Source organism: Macaca mulatta, chromosome 8, assembly GCF_049350105.2.
Source record: "Macaca mulatta isolate MMU2019108-1 chromosome 8, T2T-MMU8v2.0, whole genome shotgun sequence".
Taxonomy (NCBI): Eukaryota; Metazoa; Chordata; class Mammalia; order Primates; family Cercopithecidae; genus Macaca; species Macaca mulatta.
The window spans coordinates 119,914,241-119,929,311 of NC_133413.1; the positions used below are offsets into that span (position 1 = coordinate 119,914,241).

A 15,071-nucleotide genomic window follows, 5' to 3' on the forward strand; every position below is an offset into this window, starting at 1 on the left:
CACACAAAATAGGGCCTGGTCTCTGATACAGTATAAACTTAACTGTCTCCAACTAAGGTCATAGTGACCAAGACTGAGTACAAACTGTGAGGAATACTGTTTGAAGACTAGAATGATGTCCAAGCACAAAAACACTCATGTGCTGATGAAATGCACAAAACACATGCAGATCTTCAAAGAAATTCCGCTATGAAGAAGTGATTAAAAAAAAAAAAAAGAAAAAGAGCTCTTTGGGGACACACCCCAAATGAATTGCAAAAGGTCACACACAACTTCTTCCCTCTGAAATAAGGCAGAGACAACATACAAATTAGCATATAGAATATCAAGTCATTAAGTGTTCCTTGCCAAAGCTCCCATGGGAAAGCAAGAGGGAGGCAGTGGAGTGGGGAAGGAAAACTGAAAGTGGGTAAAAACGGACAGATCGCTTTGGAAATATTTCCATTCTTTTCATCTCACAGGCCAGTAAAATTATAAGAAAAACTTGCGGGTGGAGTAGAGAAAACATCAACACTGAGTTGTCATTTATTTTGCCAAAGTAGAACTACCATCCACTATCATGAGTTTTGTTTCATTACAAATGATAGAAAAGCCAGATTCTCAGAATAAAGGATAATTCTTTGTATTAAGTAAATGTTTATGAAGCTCATTACATTATCTTTTTTTTAAAAAGTAAAAATTTTAGAACATATGATGCTCTTCATAATTAATGATTTTGATATAGATTTGGGGAGTCTCCAGTTTGCAGTTCTGAAAATGCAATTTTCAAATTAAATTTAATTGTGTTTGAGGTGACACCTTCCTCTATAATTTCATTACCAGATTGTAAGAATTCCCCTAACAATGCATGGCTCCTTTTACATGAGTGAATGTGATTTATAAAGAAGATAAGCTAATACAGGGGGATTACCGGAAGGTTGTGAAGCTATGACTATAGATCTCTCTAAATTATTTTAGTTTTGTTCTAGTAAAGGATGATATTTTTAAATATTTGTATGCACCTTGCTCTCTGACTTAATTGCCATGATTAAGCAAATGAACACACATTCTGGCCTCAGTGTTGGAGTGGCTGGATTAAAACAAGCGATTTTCTCCTGCTGGTTGAACAAGTCTTACATTCTCTATCTCACTGCCTGCAGCATTAACACTCCCCATAGTACCAAACCCATTTATTTTCCACCCACCAACCAGCCTCCTAAAGCATCATTAACATGCCCCCAAAGGCCTTGCTGCTGTCAATTTTAGCCTGCACAAGCACTCAAAAGCTTTTGTGGGGTTTATCAGAGTTCTGTAGGAAAGGAAGGGAAAGGCATTAGACTCAAACCTTGGGGAACTGACAACACAGGAAGATGAAGAGAGATGAGGGAGAGGCTCAGGAATGGAGGAAATCCTATCTGCAGGCAGGGTGCAAGGCTCAAGATTGAAAGGTTGTTCAAAGACACCCACAATTATATGCTTCTGCCACTCAATTTTCAGCTAGTTAATGGCAAAAAAATCAATACCTACTTTCGATTTTCATGTACAGCATTATAGCCTCAGCCGGAGACAGGTCTCCTAGGAAGGAGGATGATTCAGGAAGTGGTTCCAGGGAAGAATGATTCATAACCAAAATCAATAATCATATTGGTTTACCTTCATGTTTTCTAAAATATATTTGGGGTTTTCCTTTTTGTTGTTGTTTTGAACAACCTTTTCTTTTTTTCTGATAACACTACTCACCCCGAAATCAGTCACAGAGCAATTGACTACATGGAGAGAATACCAGGAATAAATGTGGAACTGAGTTATGTACACAAAGCTCTGTCAGTTTGAAATGATGTGCCCAGAGTTCATCCACACTCACCAGAGTGAGCTCTGGGCTCCAAAACAGAGTTAAAGTAAACAGCATTACATTCTGCAAATACGACTCTAGATTCTAGGAATATTAACTGTGATAGCTTCTCAGTTATCCTTTTGTTTTCTTCTTGAGAGAATAGTAAGCAAAGTGGTGGGTTTCCATCTTAAACTAGATTCATGTGATTCAAATAGAAAGAAATAAGTTTTAAAACATAGTATTTTGATAGGTTTTTTTTTTTTTTCAGAATCAAGCAGACAATTTGAGTTATTTAGCAAAAAAAAAAAAAAAAAAAAAAGGCAGTGCAGAATTTCCAAAATACAACTTATGCAGAGGACAGAATAACTTTGTGAAAGTATGTAATAAATCCAAAGCTGCATTTATAAAATCCTTGAAAAATGTAGCTGCGAGCCCTAAATGCAGTGGAATGTTAGGTCCTGCTAAATTAGAGCATTAATCATAGCATCTTGATTCACGTGTTTCTTCTCATACATGTGTTAATCTTCAAGTTCCATGTTCCCTAAATAAGTCTGAAAACATTATCCACTGTGAGACATTCTTCACTAGTCATAAGACAGTCACTCTTTTAAATTTTACCCAAATTCCTAATAGTTCTCAAGGAATGTAAGTCCTTCTAAGTCATGTACTTCAATGGGAATAACAAGCTCTGTCAAGTGATACTGGTGGCACCTACAGGAATTATCAAGAGATTTGTGCCCTTACCAAACATGCTCACAACTTTAAGGAAACTTTCTTAATCATGTGCCCAAACGGACATCCATAGTTCATTGTATTAAGAACCATCATTTATTAAGCACTTCTGTAAGCCAGGCACTGTGCTAGGTGAACATTTAGGTACCTGGTCTCATTCAACTTCACAGCTACTCTACAAGGCAAGTATTATAACCTCATTTTATGGATGTAACAACTGAGGCTTAAGGAGGTTAGGCAACTTGCTGAAGGTGACACAGTATGTGATGGTGAAAGGGCCAGGGATTCCAGCCCTTCAGGCTTGACAGATCACAAAGCCTGGGCTCTTTCCCACTAAACCATAAGGCCAGGCCAGCCTTGGTCTATAACTCTCCTTGATCTTGACCTCATTTATTAGGAATTGCTTTATCTTTGGGGAATTTTATAATTAGAGGTACACAGGCTTCTAGAGGTTGCTAGTATAAAATTCAATCCAATATTTTTTCTAGATTTAAAAAAGGAATGCCTTTTTAAAAACAGTCATAGAATGGCAATCATTAAAAGGTCAGCAAACGACAGATGCTGGAGAGGATGTGGAGAAATAGGAATGTTTTTACACTGTTGGTGGGAGTGTAAATTAGTTCAAACATTGTGAAAGACAGTGTGGCGATTCCTCAAGGATCTAGAACCAGAAATACCATTTGACCCAGCAATCCCATTACTGTGTATATACCCAAAGAATTATAAATCATTCCACTATAAAGACACATGCACGTGTATGTTTATTGCAGCACTGTTCACAATAGCAAAGACTTGGAACCAACCCAAATGCCCATCAATGAAAGAAAATGTGGCACATATACACCATGGAATACTATACAGCCATAAAACAGGGTGAGTTAATGTCCTTTTCAGGGACACAGATGAAGCTGGAAACCATCATTCTCAGCAAACTAAACACAGGAACAGAAAAACAAATACCACATGTTCTCACTCATAAGTAGGAGTTGAACACACAGACACAGGGAGGGGAACATCATATACCAGGGCCTGTCAGTGGGTGGAGGACTAGGAGAGGGAAAGCGTTAGGAGAAATACTTAATGTAGATGATGGGTTGATGGGTGCAGCAAACCCCCATGGCACGTGTATACTTATGTAACAAACCTGCACGTTCTGCACATGTATCCCAGAACTTAAAGTTAATAAAACAAAAGAAAAAAAGTCATAGAAACAAGAAGTTAGATTTTACATTCGAAATTATAAGCTAGAATAACATATGAAAATTCAGGTGTGAGATTCCAATAAACTGAACTATATGAAACTGCTGTGTTTGTAGGTCACAAGAGCCAGAAATGTGCCGCCTTCTACAATTCATCCTAATAGCAGAAGTGTAGTTCTAGACTATAAGGAACCCAGTAGGGGCCCATTCACAATGCACCTGCAGTGCACATGCTTCATGCCTCTGGTGGCCTCCCAAGGGTACTGTACCTGAGCAGAAGCTGTTGCTGCTAACCGTCCTCGCTGAGCGCCCAGAGCTGCTGGGGTTGAACTCTCTGCTCTCTTCCTCAGAGAAAGGAGACTCAGAGGCTGGGGACACTTTGTGCTGTTGTTGGGGCATATGGGGCCGAAGAATCAACCGGGGAATTCGGCTTCGAGAAATCTCCTTGTCATGATGCTGGACTCTGTGCTCCTTCTCAAAATTGGACATCAAAAAAGAAAACAAAAGGAAACGCGTTTCCCTCTCTTAACTCCTGTCAGTTCCTTCAAGGATCAGTTTCTAAGATACACATTTCTGAGTATTGAGTCTTCACAGAGTAGTCCTTATCTCAGTTGCTGAAATGAGCTTCAAAACTCTTCCACGGAGCTAACCTTTCTAATCCACTGAATAGCACATGTCTGTGTGGCACATATACACACACACACCACACATATACACACCACACATATACACACCTCCACTCACTAGCTGGAAGGCCATCCTACTTCCCTATGCCAGTCCTGACTCATCTTCCCACCCTGACTTCTTCTATCACATTCAAGCTTCTGCCTCCCAAAGGCTCTTTATTACACCACAGTTTGGCTCACTCGACAGCCTTCAGACTTCCATTTTGCTTTCCGTAAATTAGCTGTGACAATCTGACTTCTGTTTTCTTGTCTCCTCACAAAGTTGAACCCTATACCTGGAACAGTTATTTCCTGATAGCTCACATACAATTATCTTTAAAATCCCTCCTCTTCTGGACAGGATTTTAATTATTCATTAATATCCTGGTACACAAGGCTTGTTGCCAACAGAAAAGCAAACACAAATCCGATACTCGGGAAGATGGCTCCACCTTTTACATCATCTTTAATTTTTGTTTTCCTTACAGGACATCCGAAAGAAGAGATTTTTCTCTCTCCTTAAAAATGCAGCATGAAGTACCCTGCCATGTCTTGGTTTTAAAAATGCATAACTAATATTTTCACAATGTTTTTCAACTTATGAAGTGCTTTTCCAACCATTTTCTCATTTGATCTTTACACACCAGACTGTACATAGAGAGGACACCAATGAATGTCCCTATTTTCAGATGAGGAAGCAGGCTAAATGGGGTAAGAGATGCTGAGGCAATTCTGCACATCATGCCAGAAGTAGAACGAAATTCAAATCCAGTGCTTTGCAGGGTCACCACCACCCTGCCTTATTGAAATGGATTCCTAGGAGGAGCGTTTTGCAAAAATTCCACTGCTTCCTCCAACCTCTGCCACTGAAAAGGGACTCTTTGGCTTAGGTAACAAGCACCGTTTCGAAACATGACCTACTGTTCCTTCCACCGGTTTACCAGGAAGGGTTACGGCCAAAATAAACACTTCTGGGAGGCCGGCACATGGCATAAATTGAAGGGTAAACCCCAGCAATGGGGAACTTCGGAGGGCCCTCAGGCATCCCCTCTACCCGGGGGCTGCCAGCCGCACCCAGCCTCGGATTCGCCCTGAACATCTGCCGCCCAGCAGGTACCACGCGCCAGCCACTCCGCCGGGCACACCGCAGACCCTGAGCCAAGGCAGGGTCACTGACACGCGCGAGTCCTCATTTCCCAGTCGCGAATGCATCAAATTCCTTTCATTCACATCACACACACAGGACATCAACTGAAAGCTACACCCCACAGTCCCAGTTTCAGGAGGTGGGATTAACCCTCCAATCATGTCATTCTCCAAAATCTGTTCCTCCAGTACCACCTCCCTCCCCATCTCCTGGATCTCCACTCCTAAGCAATGCCTGCTGCCTTCTCCGGACCCCACCACTACCTCTCCCATCTTTCCCCAGACTCTAAACGTCCCCCCTCCAGCTCTCATCCCGCCCGCTTCTCGCCCCTCAGTGCCCGCCTTCCCCGCCCTCCAGTGCCCGCGCTGCCCAGCGCTCCTTACCTTGCTCTCGCGGAGGGGCCCCATCGCGCGGCTGCCCGCCGACTCCTCGCGCCGCCGCTGCCGCCTTCCAGGAGGAGGCACCTGCGAGCACGGAGCGAGGAGACTGCGCTGAGCCGGCGCGGGCTGCGGGCGGCGGCTGCTGGTGAGGCTCCAACGCGCCGCCGCCGCCACTGCCGCCGATTGCGCTGGGCTCCGAGGGCGCGCCCGGCCCCTCCCGGGCCGGACACGTGGTGCTGCAGTAGCTAGAGGCAGCTCCTGGGGCGCCTCCCACGCCCTCCCTCACCTGCGGCCTTGGGGCAACTCGACCGCGCCTGGGCGCGCCCCATCCGCCTGATTTCGCCACGGCACTCCCCCGCTCCCCCCCAGCCAGAGCCCGTGTCCTCCCTCTCCAAGGAGCTTGGCCTGGTGGGGGCAGGCTGCGGCTAGTGGCATCTCCAGCCCGCACCCTCTTTTTTTTTTTTCTTTCACTTGATCTCAGGTTTGAAGTGGGTGGCGTTGGATGGAGTGACTGAGAAAAGCTGCGACATCACAGAGAGGCAAAATAGAGAAAGTTTTCCCCTGGCGATCCCTTCTTGGCCTCCGGGTCTTAAGTCAGCCTACAGCTCCGCACAACCGCCTCGCCGGAGAGCGGCGGAGATCCCTCTCATACCGGACCCCAGCCAAGCCTGTGCGGCACGACTGACACAGCCTCTGGGCTCCGGGATCTCAAAGGCTGCGATGGATTCTACTTGGGGGGTTGCATCAGAAAGGTCTTCAGTGGTCAGCGCAGCTGCCTCCGGCTTGGGGAAGCCAGGCTGCTATGTAGCGGGAGAACAGCCTTTTCCCCAGCGCTGCCCTGCAGCTGCCCGGCGCCAGGAAGGAGCTCAGGCACACTGCTAAGCGAAGAGCACTGCAACTGAACTCAGAAAAATGAGTCAAGCCAGCACTCCAATCAGTCCCTTCAGCCTGAGTGCCTTTATGCCTAAAGTTTTCGTTGTTGTTTTGTCGTTGGTTTTTGTTTGTTTGTTTGTTTGTTTTTTCATTGTTGTTGAAACGGATCTCGTTCTGTGGCCCAGGCTGTAGTACAGTGGTGCGATGAGGGTTCACTGCAACCTCTAACTCCTGGGATCAAGGGATCGTCCTGTCTAGGCCTCTCAAAGTGCTCGAATTACATGCAGGTGCTTTTTCATGCGTGGCCTACGCCTACGGTTCTTGACCCTTCTGAACTTCAAATTTACCCTTGTTAAATTGAGAGATAATAATAGTGATACCTACCTCTAGGATAGCTGTGAGGATTAGATGAGGAAAATAAACAGCTCTATCCAGCTGATTGAACAGAACTTTCCAAAGGCAGCTAAGTCAGGTCCAGGTGATCCAGTCAATATTTGTTGATGCCTTTTACATGACAGGCAGAAAAAGCATTTGTGATGCACACAACTTTGTTCAAGAAAGCTTGAATATCTGTCCAACTGCGGACTTAGAATAGGGTACATCAGCTGGGCCAAGGGCCCTGATTTATTACAGTTGCTACCCTTAAATCTTATCTGGTGATGGAATTCACTATGTATAGTGGCATATACCCTTTATTCAGAATTGGAGAATATTCCAAGCAGCAGTGCGACAGGTCAACACTCTGATCCTTAGGCACCAGCATCCTACATGGGAGGACTGTGCTCCTCGAAAACTGAGGGTCACTGTCCCCTTTTGTCCATCCTCCAAACAACATTTCTCTGAGGCCTCAACTCTCAAGCCTCAGAATGTATGTTGTGAGTCTAGGGAGAGCCTGAAGCCAGAGGATTAGTGGAATCAAATTTCCCTCCTTCCTATAACTCCAAAGAAGAGCTTCCTCCATAAATCTTCATGCCTTTTCAATCTACTTAGTTCTCTCAAGCAGTGAGGTTGGTAATTTTAGGATTCTTTTTTTGGGAAGAAGAGGTGATTAATTTATACTTTCTACACCCACAGCTGTTTCAAACATGGACCTCAGGAAAGTGATGGTCCAGGATGATTCATACAACCTATTATTCCTAAAATTATGAGCCTGGGATCATATACTGTGAGATAAGAACAAACTTTTAAAGTTAATGGATGCTTCTGAGTTCCCTACTTAGAATTGAGAATTGACACTGGGGACCTAATAGCAGAAACACCTTCCACTGAGTTAGCCAAGTCAGAACCTCATTGTCATTGTGGACTTTTTTCTGTCACTCACCTGACTGACACATAGCATAAACCACCAAGTGATGTCCATGCTACCCAGGTAGTAACCGTCCTGAATCTGATTACTTCTGTCCACCATTTGTCTCTATTATCTTCATGTAGAGTGTAAACCACAGTCAGCCTAGATTATTGCAATAGTGGTCTCTTGCTAACTCAAGGTCTCTTGCTTTCAGCCTTACCTCTTATTCCTTTCTCTCCAATCAGTATTTCCATTTTTCCACAAGCCTTTATGAAAAGCTAAATCAAGTCATACTTCTCCATGAAAACTTATTAATGATTTCCTGATTGTCCTCCAGGTAATACTGAAACTCCTTAATGTGGCACACAAGGCTTTCCTGATCTGGCCACCTTGTTTACCTCTCCAATCTTATTTCTTGCCACTCCTCTCTTTTATAGATACTCTCTCCCGTCCCTAGCCTGCCCCTTTGGTCCTTGCCACTTTTCTCCTATATACAATGGATACTGCTCAAACTGTAGTACTTTCAGTTCTCGGAGATGGAGGTTTTGTGTTCTCTTTTTCCTCGAGACTGCTGCACCTGCCTCTGTCTGGAACATTTCTTGCACTACATCGCCTATCCTCCTCAACTCTTAAAGATACATTACATTTCATTTTAGATGGCTTCTTCTAGGAAACCTCCCCTGATGATTCCAGGACGCTTATTTTTACCCCCAAGAGAGCTGTTATGATCTCCTCAGAATTCCTCATTTACTTGTTTATTTTCACCGAAGCTTGTAGGCAGTGCCTAGTACAATTCCTGTTACACGGTAGGCACTCAATACATAACTGTCAAATGAATTAGTGCCTGAACAAGTGAATTCTGTAACCCCATAAGAGGCCCATCAGTGCAGGATAAAGAACATAGATACAACTTGTTTTGAAAATGATTCAGATAAAGCTGCCTCCGCAATGTATTTGTGTCTGATGATTGGGTGTGTGCCTAAAAAATCCAACATGTGTTCAGTGACAGCTTTTACTGCAGAAGTGCAGGCACTGAGAGGCTGTGCAGTAGCCTCGCTGTCGCCATAGCAACCTAGAAGAGGGAAAGGCTGATGATTTAGTGTTTAGATGCCTCTTAGCTCTGTACTTTTGGAACCTAAGCCTGTTTTCCCACTGTTCTAAAAGGCAAGTTTTACCAATGATAATATCTACGCTGCCTTGATTTCATTCAAGTGTTTCTCATGTCATTAGGAGAAATGTCGTGTAACATTTGGATTATACCATCAAAGAGATATAATCTAATACAGAATATGGTCTCCTTTCCCCTGCTTTAAAATAGTCTTATGCGTAATTTTCATTTTTTTACTTAAAGACATATTTTATGATCTTATTTTATCATCTCGTGGCTTCTTTAAAAATTAATATATTTCTGGCTTTTGGAAAATATCAGTTGCTTCAGGATTGAACCTTGAAAGATTATAAATAATATACCTGTCCAGGCCTGGCAAAGCACAGGAGAAACAGTGTATTGTAGACTGGGAAGGAAGGTAATGTCTTTATATAATTATTCCTCCAAATCCAGGATAAGTTATTTGATTGTTTAAGTGAAATTTGTAATTAAATGATTCCTACCTTTCTTATGCACACAACTTTATATTTTCAGAACTCTTTCACATATTCAATTTTATCTGAGCCTCACAAAAATCCTGTGAGATACATGTGGCCAATCTCTGAGACCAGATAACTGAAAAAGCACAGATTTTTATTAATAGGAATCCCCCAGACTGCAGACTTCACAGAGAAGACAATAAAATGCACTGCCGAAAAGAAAACGCCTGCACCAAACAACCCAGACACATCACGGTTCCTCACATCCACTCTTCCTCGCATCTCACCTGTGTATGCTGGGGGCTTTCTTGGGCTCAATCAGGGCTGACAAAGCACCATCTCCTAATCCTATCAGCTGTGTGAGCAAGTGCTGCCGTCTCTCTCGGTGACCTGATGTTGGGTGATCTGCACAGCAACAAGGAGCAGCTGACGTGCTTCACCACACGTCATGAAGGAAAGAAACTGCATTCTGGGGCATCGTGGGATTTTTGTGTGTGTGTGTGGTGGGGTGGGGTGGAGACCCATATTTTTCTTACCAGGGAGAGAGCTGCCTGTTTTCCCATAAGAGCATGTGTGAGTGATCAACCCTCCTCCCTTGTTTTTTTTTTTTTTTGGAGACGGAGTCTCGCTCTGTCGCCCAGGCTGGAGTGCAGTGCAGTGTGATCTCAGCTCACTGCAACCTCCGCCTCCTGGGTTCAAGCAATTCCCCTGCCTTAGCCTCCTGAGTAGCCGGGACTACAGGCACGTGCCACCACATCAGCTAATTTTTGTTATTTTTAGTAGAGATGGGGAGTTTCACCATGTTGGTCAGGGTGGTCTCCAACTCCTGACCATGTGATCCACCCACCTCGGCCTCCCAAAGTGCTGGGATTACAGGTGTGAGCCACCGCACCCAGTCCAATCCTCCTCTTAATGTATGTGTGTTATTGTTATGATATGGTTGAGGTACTTTGATGTTGTAGAACTGAAATGACTAGAATTGCACAAGATCACTCCCCCAGAAGGGGGCCTAGAGGGTGCTTGGGGCAGAGAGGGTAGTGGGTAACCTGAGGCAGGGCATGCTTGAACATTCATTCATTGGGCTCAGAGTGTGTCAATTATCTCTGCCTGACAAATGAGTGTTCAGTCAGAGTGTTCTCTCAGTGAAGAACAGAAATGAAGGGCAAGTCTAGGGGAAGAGGCAGAGGTTGGGGGCTTGGAACGCTGAAGAATGATAAGGGTCTAATCCTCTGCTTGCCTTATGGGGTAGCAGACATGAGAGAGCCTCCCCCAAAATGGCTTTTTGTTTGTGGCCTTTGGTTCATCTTTGAAAATAGGGTAGGATACTCATCAAAAACACAGGCATGGTGACTGCATTAAACAAAATGGGGACACATGGTTGGACAAGTAGGTGTATACTTATTAGGACAATGAATCAGAATGACTGAAACTAAGAGGCTCTGGAAAGTATGCGTGTAAAGGTTGCCATCTAAGTAGGGGAAACTGAGACTTGACATTTACCTCGTGAAATGCTTCATATGATTGGACAATTTGTTGGTCTCGCAGATGTACAGAAAAGGTAAAGTTATCTGTAAGACATGAAAAGGAAAGCCTAAATCCAGTAGTTGAATTCTAGGGCTAATAGAGAAGCACCTTCCTTCCCCAAGAAACCAGAAGGTGTGGGAAAAGCAGCTGAAAGTTGCCTGAACCCAGCAGGGTGGCTACAGAGAGAGGATGCTTCTCAGACATGCCAGGCACAGAGCAGATATACAGGCTGGAGGCTCTGAGGGGTTCACTCAGCATCCATAGCAGTCTAGGCTTAGAAAAAAAATTGTAATCTGGGTTCCCAGAAAGCAGATCAGTGGTAGATTTGAGTTACATTAAAAACAGTGTGTTCTCCGTAATATACTTTATTTCCATGATTTTTTATTTGTTGCTTCCATTTTCTAGTAAACATCTTAAAAAATAACTTTGTCTTTATTTCTGCTAAGAAAATGAGAGCAGGAGCAAAAGAGTAAGATTGTGTCTCTTCTCAAAGAGCAAGAACACTACTGCCAAATGGAGCCGAGCGCCCCCAGAGGCCAACCAACTACAGCAGGGAATGGTTGGGCTGTTGGTGTGGGGGTCACTTGTGCAGTTGTAGAGCTGAGGATAGTTTTGATTGCTGCTTTATTCCCACTTCCTAGGTTATTCCTGTGAACCACTTTTCTTTACACCTGAAATCTTGTGACCTTGTGAGTAAAGCTAGCCTTTGCTGTGTACTCCCTGCTCCACTCTAATCCACTGCAGAAGAATTTGTAGAAAAATAAACCTAGAATTTGGGAATCTGGCCTATGTCGTTTCATTCGCCCATGTGTCCTCTTTAGCTACTTCTGCTAATCAAGAGAAAAAATATGCCTTTTTGAAATGATAACTATTTTTTTCTTAAAAAAAAAACTAAACCATGTTATCAAAATTTTAGAAAAGAAAAAGAATACTCATTATCTCATTGCCTTAACATCAATTATCCATATTCCTTCTGTTAGCAGTTTCATGTATTTACTTACAGGCTTATCTACTGTGCATCAAAACCAGCATGTTAAAATAAGAATGAAATTCTAAGTGACATATGGCGAGTGAAGTTACTACTCCCCTCTGTCTTTTCTCTGATTATCAGGGACTGATCTGAGATACAGGGATCTCGGGCCTTCTTATCACTACTGACAAACAGCTGAGGCTGCTGCAGGAAGCCTGGACGTTTCAGGATGATTTCCCAGATATCTGGTCCTGATGGAGACCTGACCCATCTGAAGCTTCAGAAAAAGTTACTGGTGGGGAATTAGCAAAGCTAAGGCTGGAGAAATGACCTTAACTCAGAGACTGGTAGAAAAGCACTTGTGTCCCTTTCTAATCAAAAGCCCAGCTACTAGCTTGCCATAATGTGAAGCTAATTCGGGGAAGCACAGAAAAGTGAAATGAGTTTCCCAAGTCTGAAAAAGATCTGTGATGAGAAAATGTAGTTTAATAAAGAACATGAATTCTTGAGTCTCATAGGCCTGGAGTTGAGACTTTTTTTTTTTTTTTGCCTCTGACAGTGCTACTCCAGGCAAGTTATTTAACCCCCCTAGGACTCAACATTCAGTATATGCACATTAGTTAAAAAGGAAAGAAGAACCAGTTGCACTAGTTAATGTCTTTGGGCAAATTAACTTTTCTGTGCCTCATTTTCACACCTAGAAAATAAACTTAATAACAGTAATAACAGTTCACAATGCAGTTATAGGGGTTACACTAGAACACACGCAAAGCCTAGCGTTTATATCTGGCACATGGTTAAAGCTTAATAGATATCTTCTGTCCCTCAGGATCAAACAACTCCAGCCACCATTGCTGCTTCCTGCTTGCTTGTTTCACACTTGCCTCATCCTAAAAACTTTCATCTTAATTTTTATTAAAGGGAAGCAATAAGTTTTCTCTCGATGACTTATGGCATATAAAGGACACTGAATTTCTCATTAGAAAAGATATTGCCAGGACTTTTCCTCCAGAAAGTAGAGTAGAAGACATGATGAATGCACCGACACCTATCACTCATTCATTCATTCATTCATCCATCACTTCTTCATTCCTATTCTGAGCCATGCACTGCCTCAGCCACTGGTTCCAGAGTATTCAAAGATGAACAATGATTTCTGCCCCAAGTATCCCAAAGGTCTAATAGAGATAATGGGCATGACCATCAGATGGTAAACTATTCAGTGTGTTTGCATGAGATCGGGACACACAGAGGGCTTGCCAGTATCTAAATTAGACTGGGGTCTGAGATGTTCTGGGGTGAGTTTTAAGATGAATTTTGAAGCATTGAATACATCCTATTATAATCTGGTTTCTTCAGAGTTCCTTTCTCTTTATTGTTCCTCTCCTCTCTTCCTCCTCCTCTTCTTTTTTCTCCTCCCCCTCTTTTTTTTTTCTTCTCTCTCTCCCTTTTTTCCCCCCTACTTTGAGATACTTCTGCCACAATCCAAGCCCCAAGGATTGATGCAGAGGAAAACAGCTTTTGGGCTTCCCCTTGAGTCTTTACTGCCTGGATGTAACCTTCTAGAAGAAAGGGATTTTTCTCAAATCTTGATCACCTAGGACAGCATCAAGACAATACCTGGTGTTTTGTTAATTAGCAATAGTTGACATTTTAAGAACACCATGTTATACTGCCACCTACGGGTTTGTTCGTGAAATTTTCTTTTGACAGGTAAAGTCTCGGCCTGAAACGTAGTAAGGGTTAATCTCAGGGCTATTTCAGAAAACTTTCAAAATATATGGCTATACAAAACTGAATGTCAATAAACAGAATATTATTTAGTGGGTATGAAATAATGAGCAGGTGCTTTGATAGACAATAGTTCCAAACTCCTTTCTTCTGTTTACCTGCTGAACCACTTTAGGCAAGCTAGGTAACATCTCTGTATCTTGGTATTCTTATTAGTAAAATACATGCGTGGTTCTACTTCATAGGTCTATTTTGAGGATTAAATTCTATAACACTCATAATAAGCCCAGCATAGTCTCTTGTACAAACTGGGGATTTAACAATAGATTTCTTGCTCTCCTTTCTTCTGTGCTTCCTCAATTCACAATGACCCAGAGGAAGATAAACGACATAATTCCATTTCAGCTGAACAGTCAGGTAAATCTTCCAAAACAATAATGATAAATGATATTCATATGGTCACTACATTATCTATTCCTAGGCATCTATGTTATTTTTTTTTAAATAATAAACTTTATGTTTTTGATTAGTTTTAGGTTTACAAAAAAATTAAGGAAAAGTTAGAGAGAGTTCCTATATACCCCCTTACTGAGATCTATCCCAATCTGCCTGATTAGTTAGGTATGATTATACTCTGGCTTTTGAAGAGGTGTAAATAAGTGCCCATCAAATGGACCTATATCTCCCATCTTTCCCTACCCTTTGCCTGCCTACTACCTTTGGATTTGTCTCCAAAGTCTTCTCTGTCTCCCATGGTGGATTCAATGCCAAGACTCCTATAAGTTTCCCAAAAGTCTTAACAGCACTGCCTCTCCTATGACCTGAAGCTGAGCACAGTGGAAAAACCCCACAACCCTGTGAATGAATGACGCTGTATGTTCCTGCTTTTCACCTGCAGTAGGCCTCAGTGCTGCCTGGCAATCATTTTGGGCTTCTAGTGAGTGTTCTCTCCTATTCTCCACAATGTCTATTTTAAATCTCCTCCATACTTCAAACCTACCAGCCTACCACCCCTGCCCTCGTGTTGTACAGATGGCCATTTCTCCCGATTGACAGACAAAAATAGGAGGCATTAAGAGAACTCTCTCAATCTCCTGCCTCCAAACCTGTAAATTCACCTGCCTCCACCTCACCCTTCCCATTTCTGGTTCTTTAGGATGGA

The 15,071-nt window shown here is 42.9% G+C and overlaps 1 protein-coding gene across 9 annotated transcripts in view; it reads right to left on the minus strand.

Annotated features, from left to right (window-relative positions):
• The window catches only part of SYBU (syntabulin), a 116,409-nt gene that overhangs the window by 63,915 nt on the left and 37,423 nt on the right, over positions 1-15,071 (minus strand). Inside the window, exons 1-4 of one of the 9 annotated variants that reach the window (XM_015145884.3) lie at positions 9,972-10,086; positions 7,194-7,313; positions 5,940-6,020; positions 4,014-4,215 (exon numbers count right to left, since the gene is read on the minus strand). In XM_015145884.3, the coding sequence (XP_015001370.1) occupies positions 4,014-4,215; positions 5,940-5,963 (226 nt within the window). In that variant the 5' untranslated portion in view covers positions 5,964-6,020; positions 7,194-7,313; positions 9,972-10,086. 9 annotated transcript variants of the gene reach the window in all.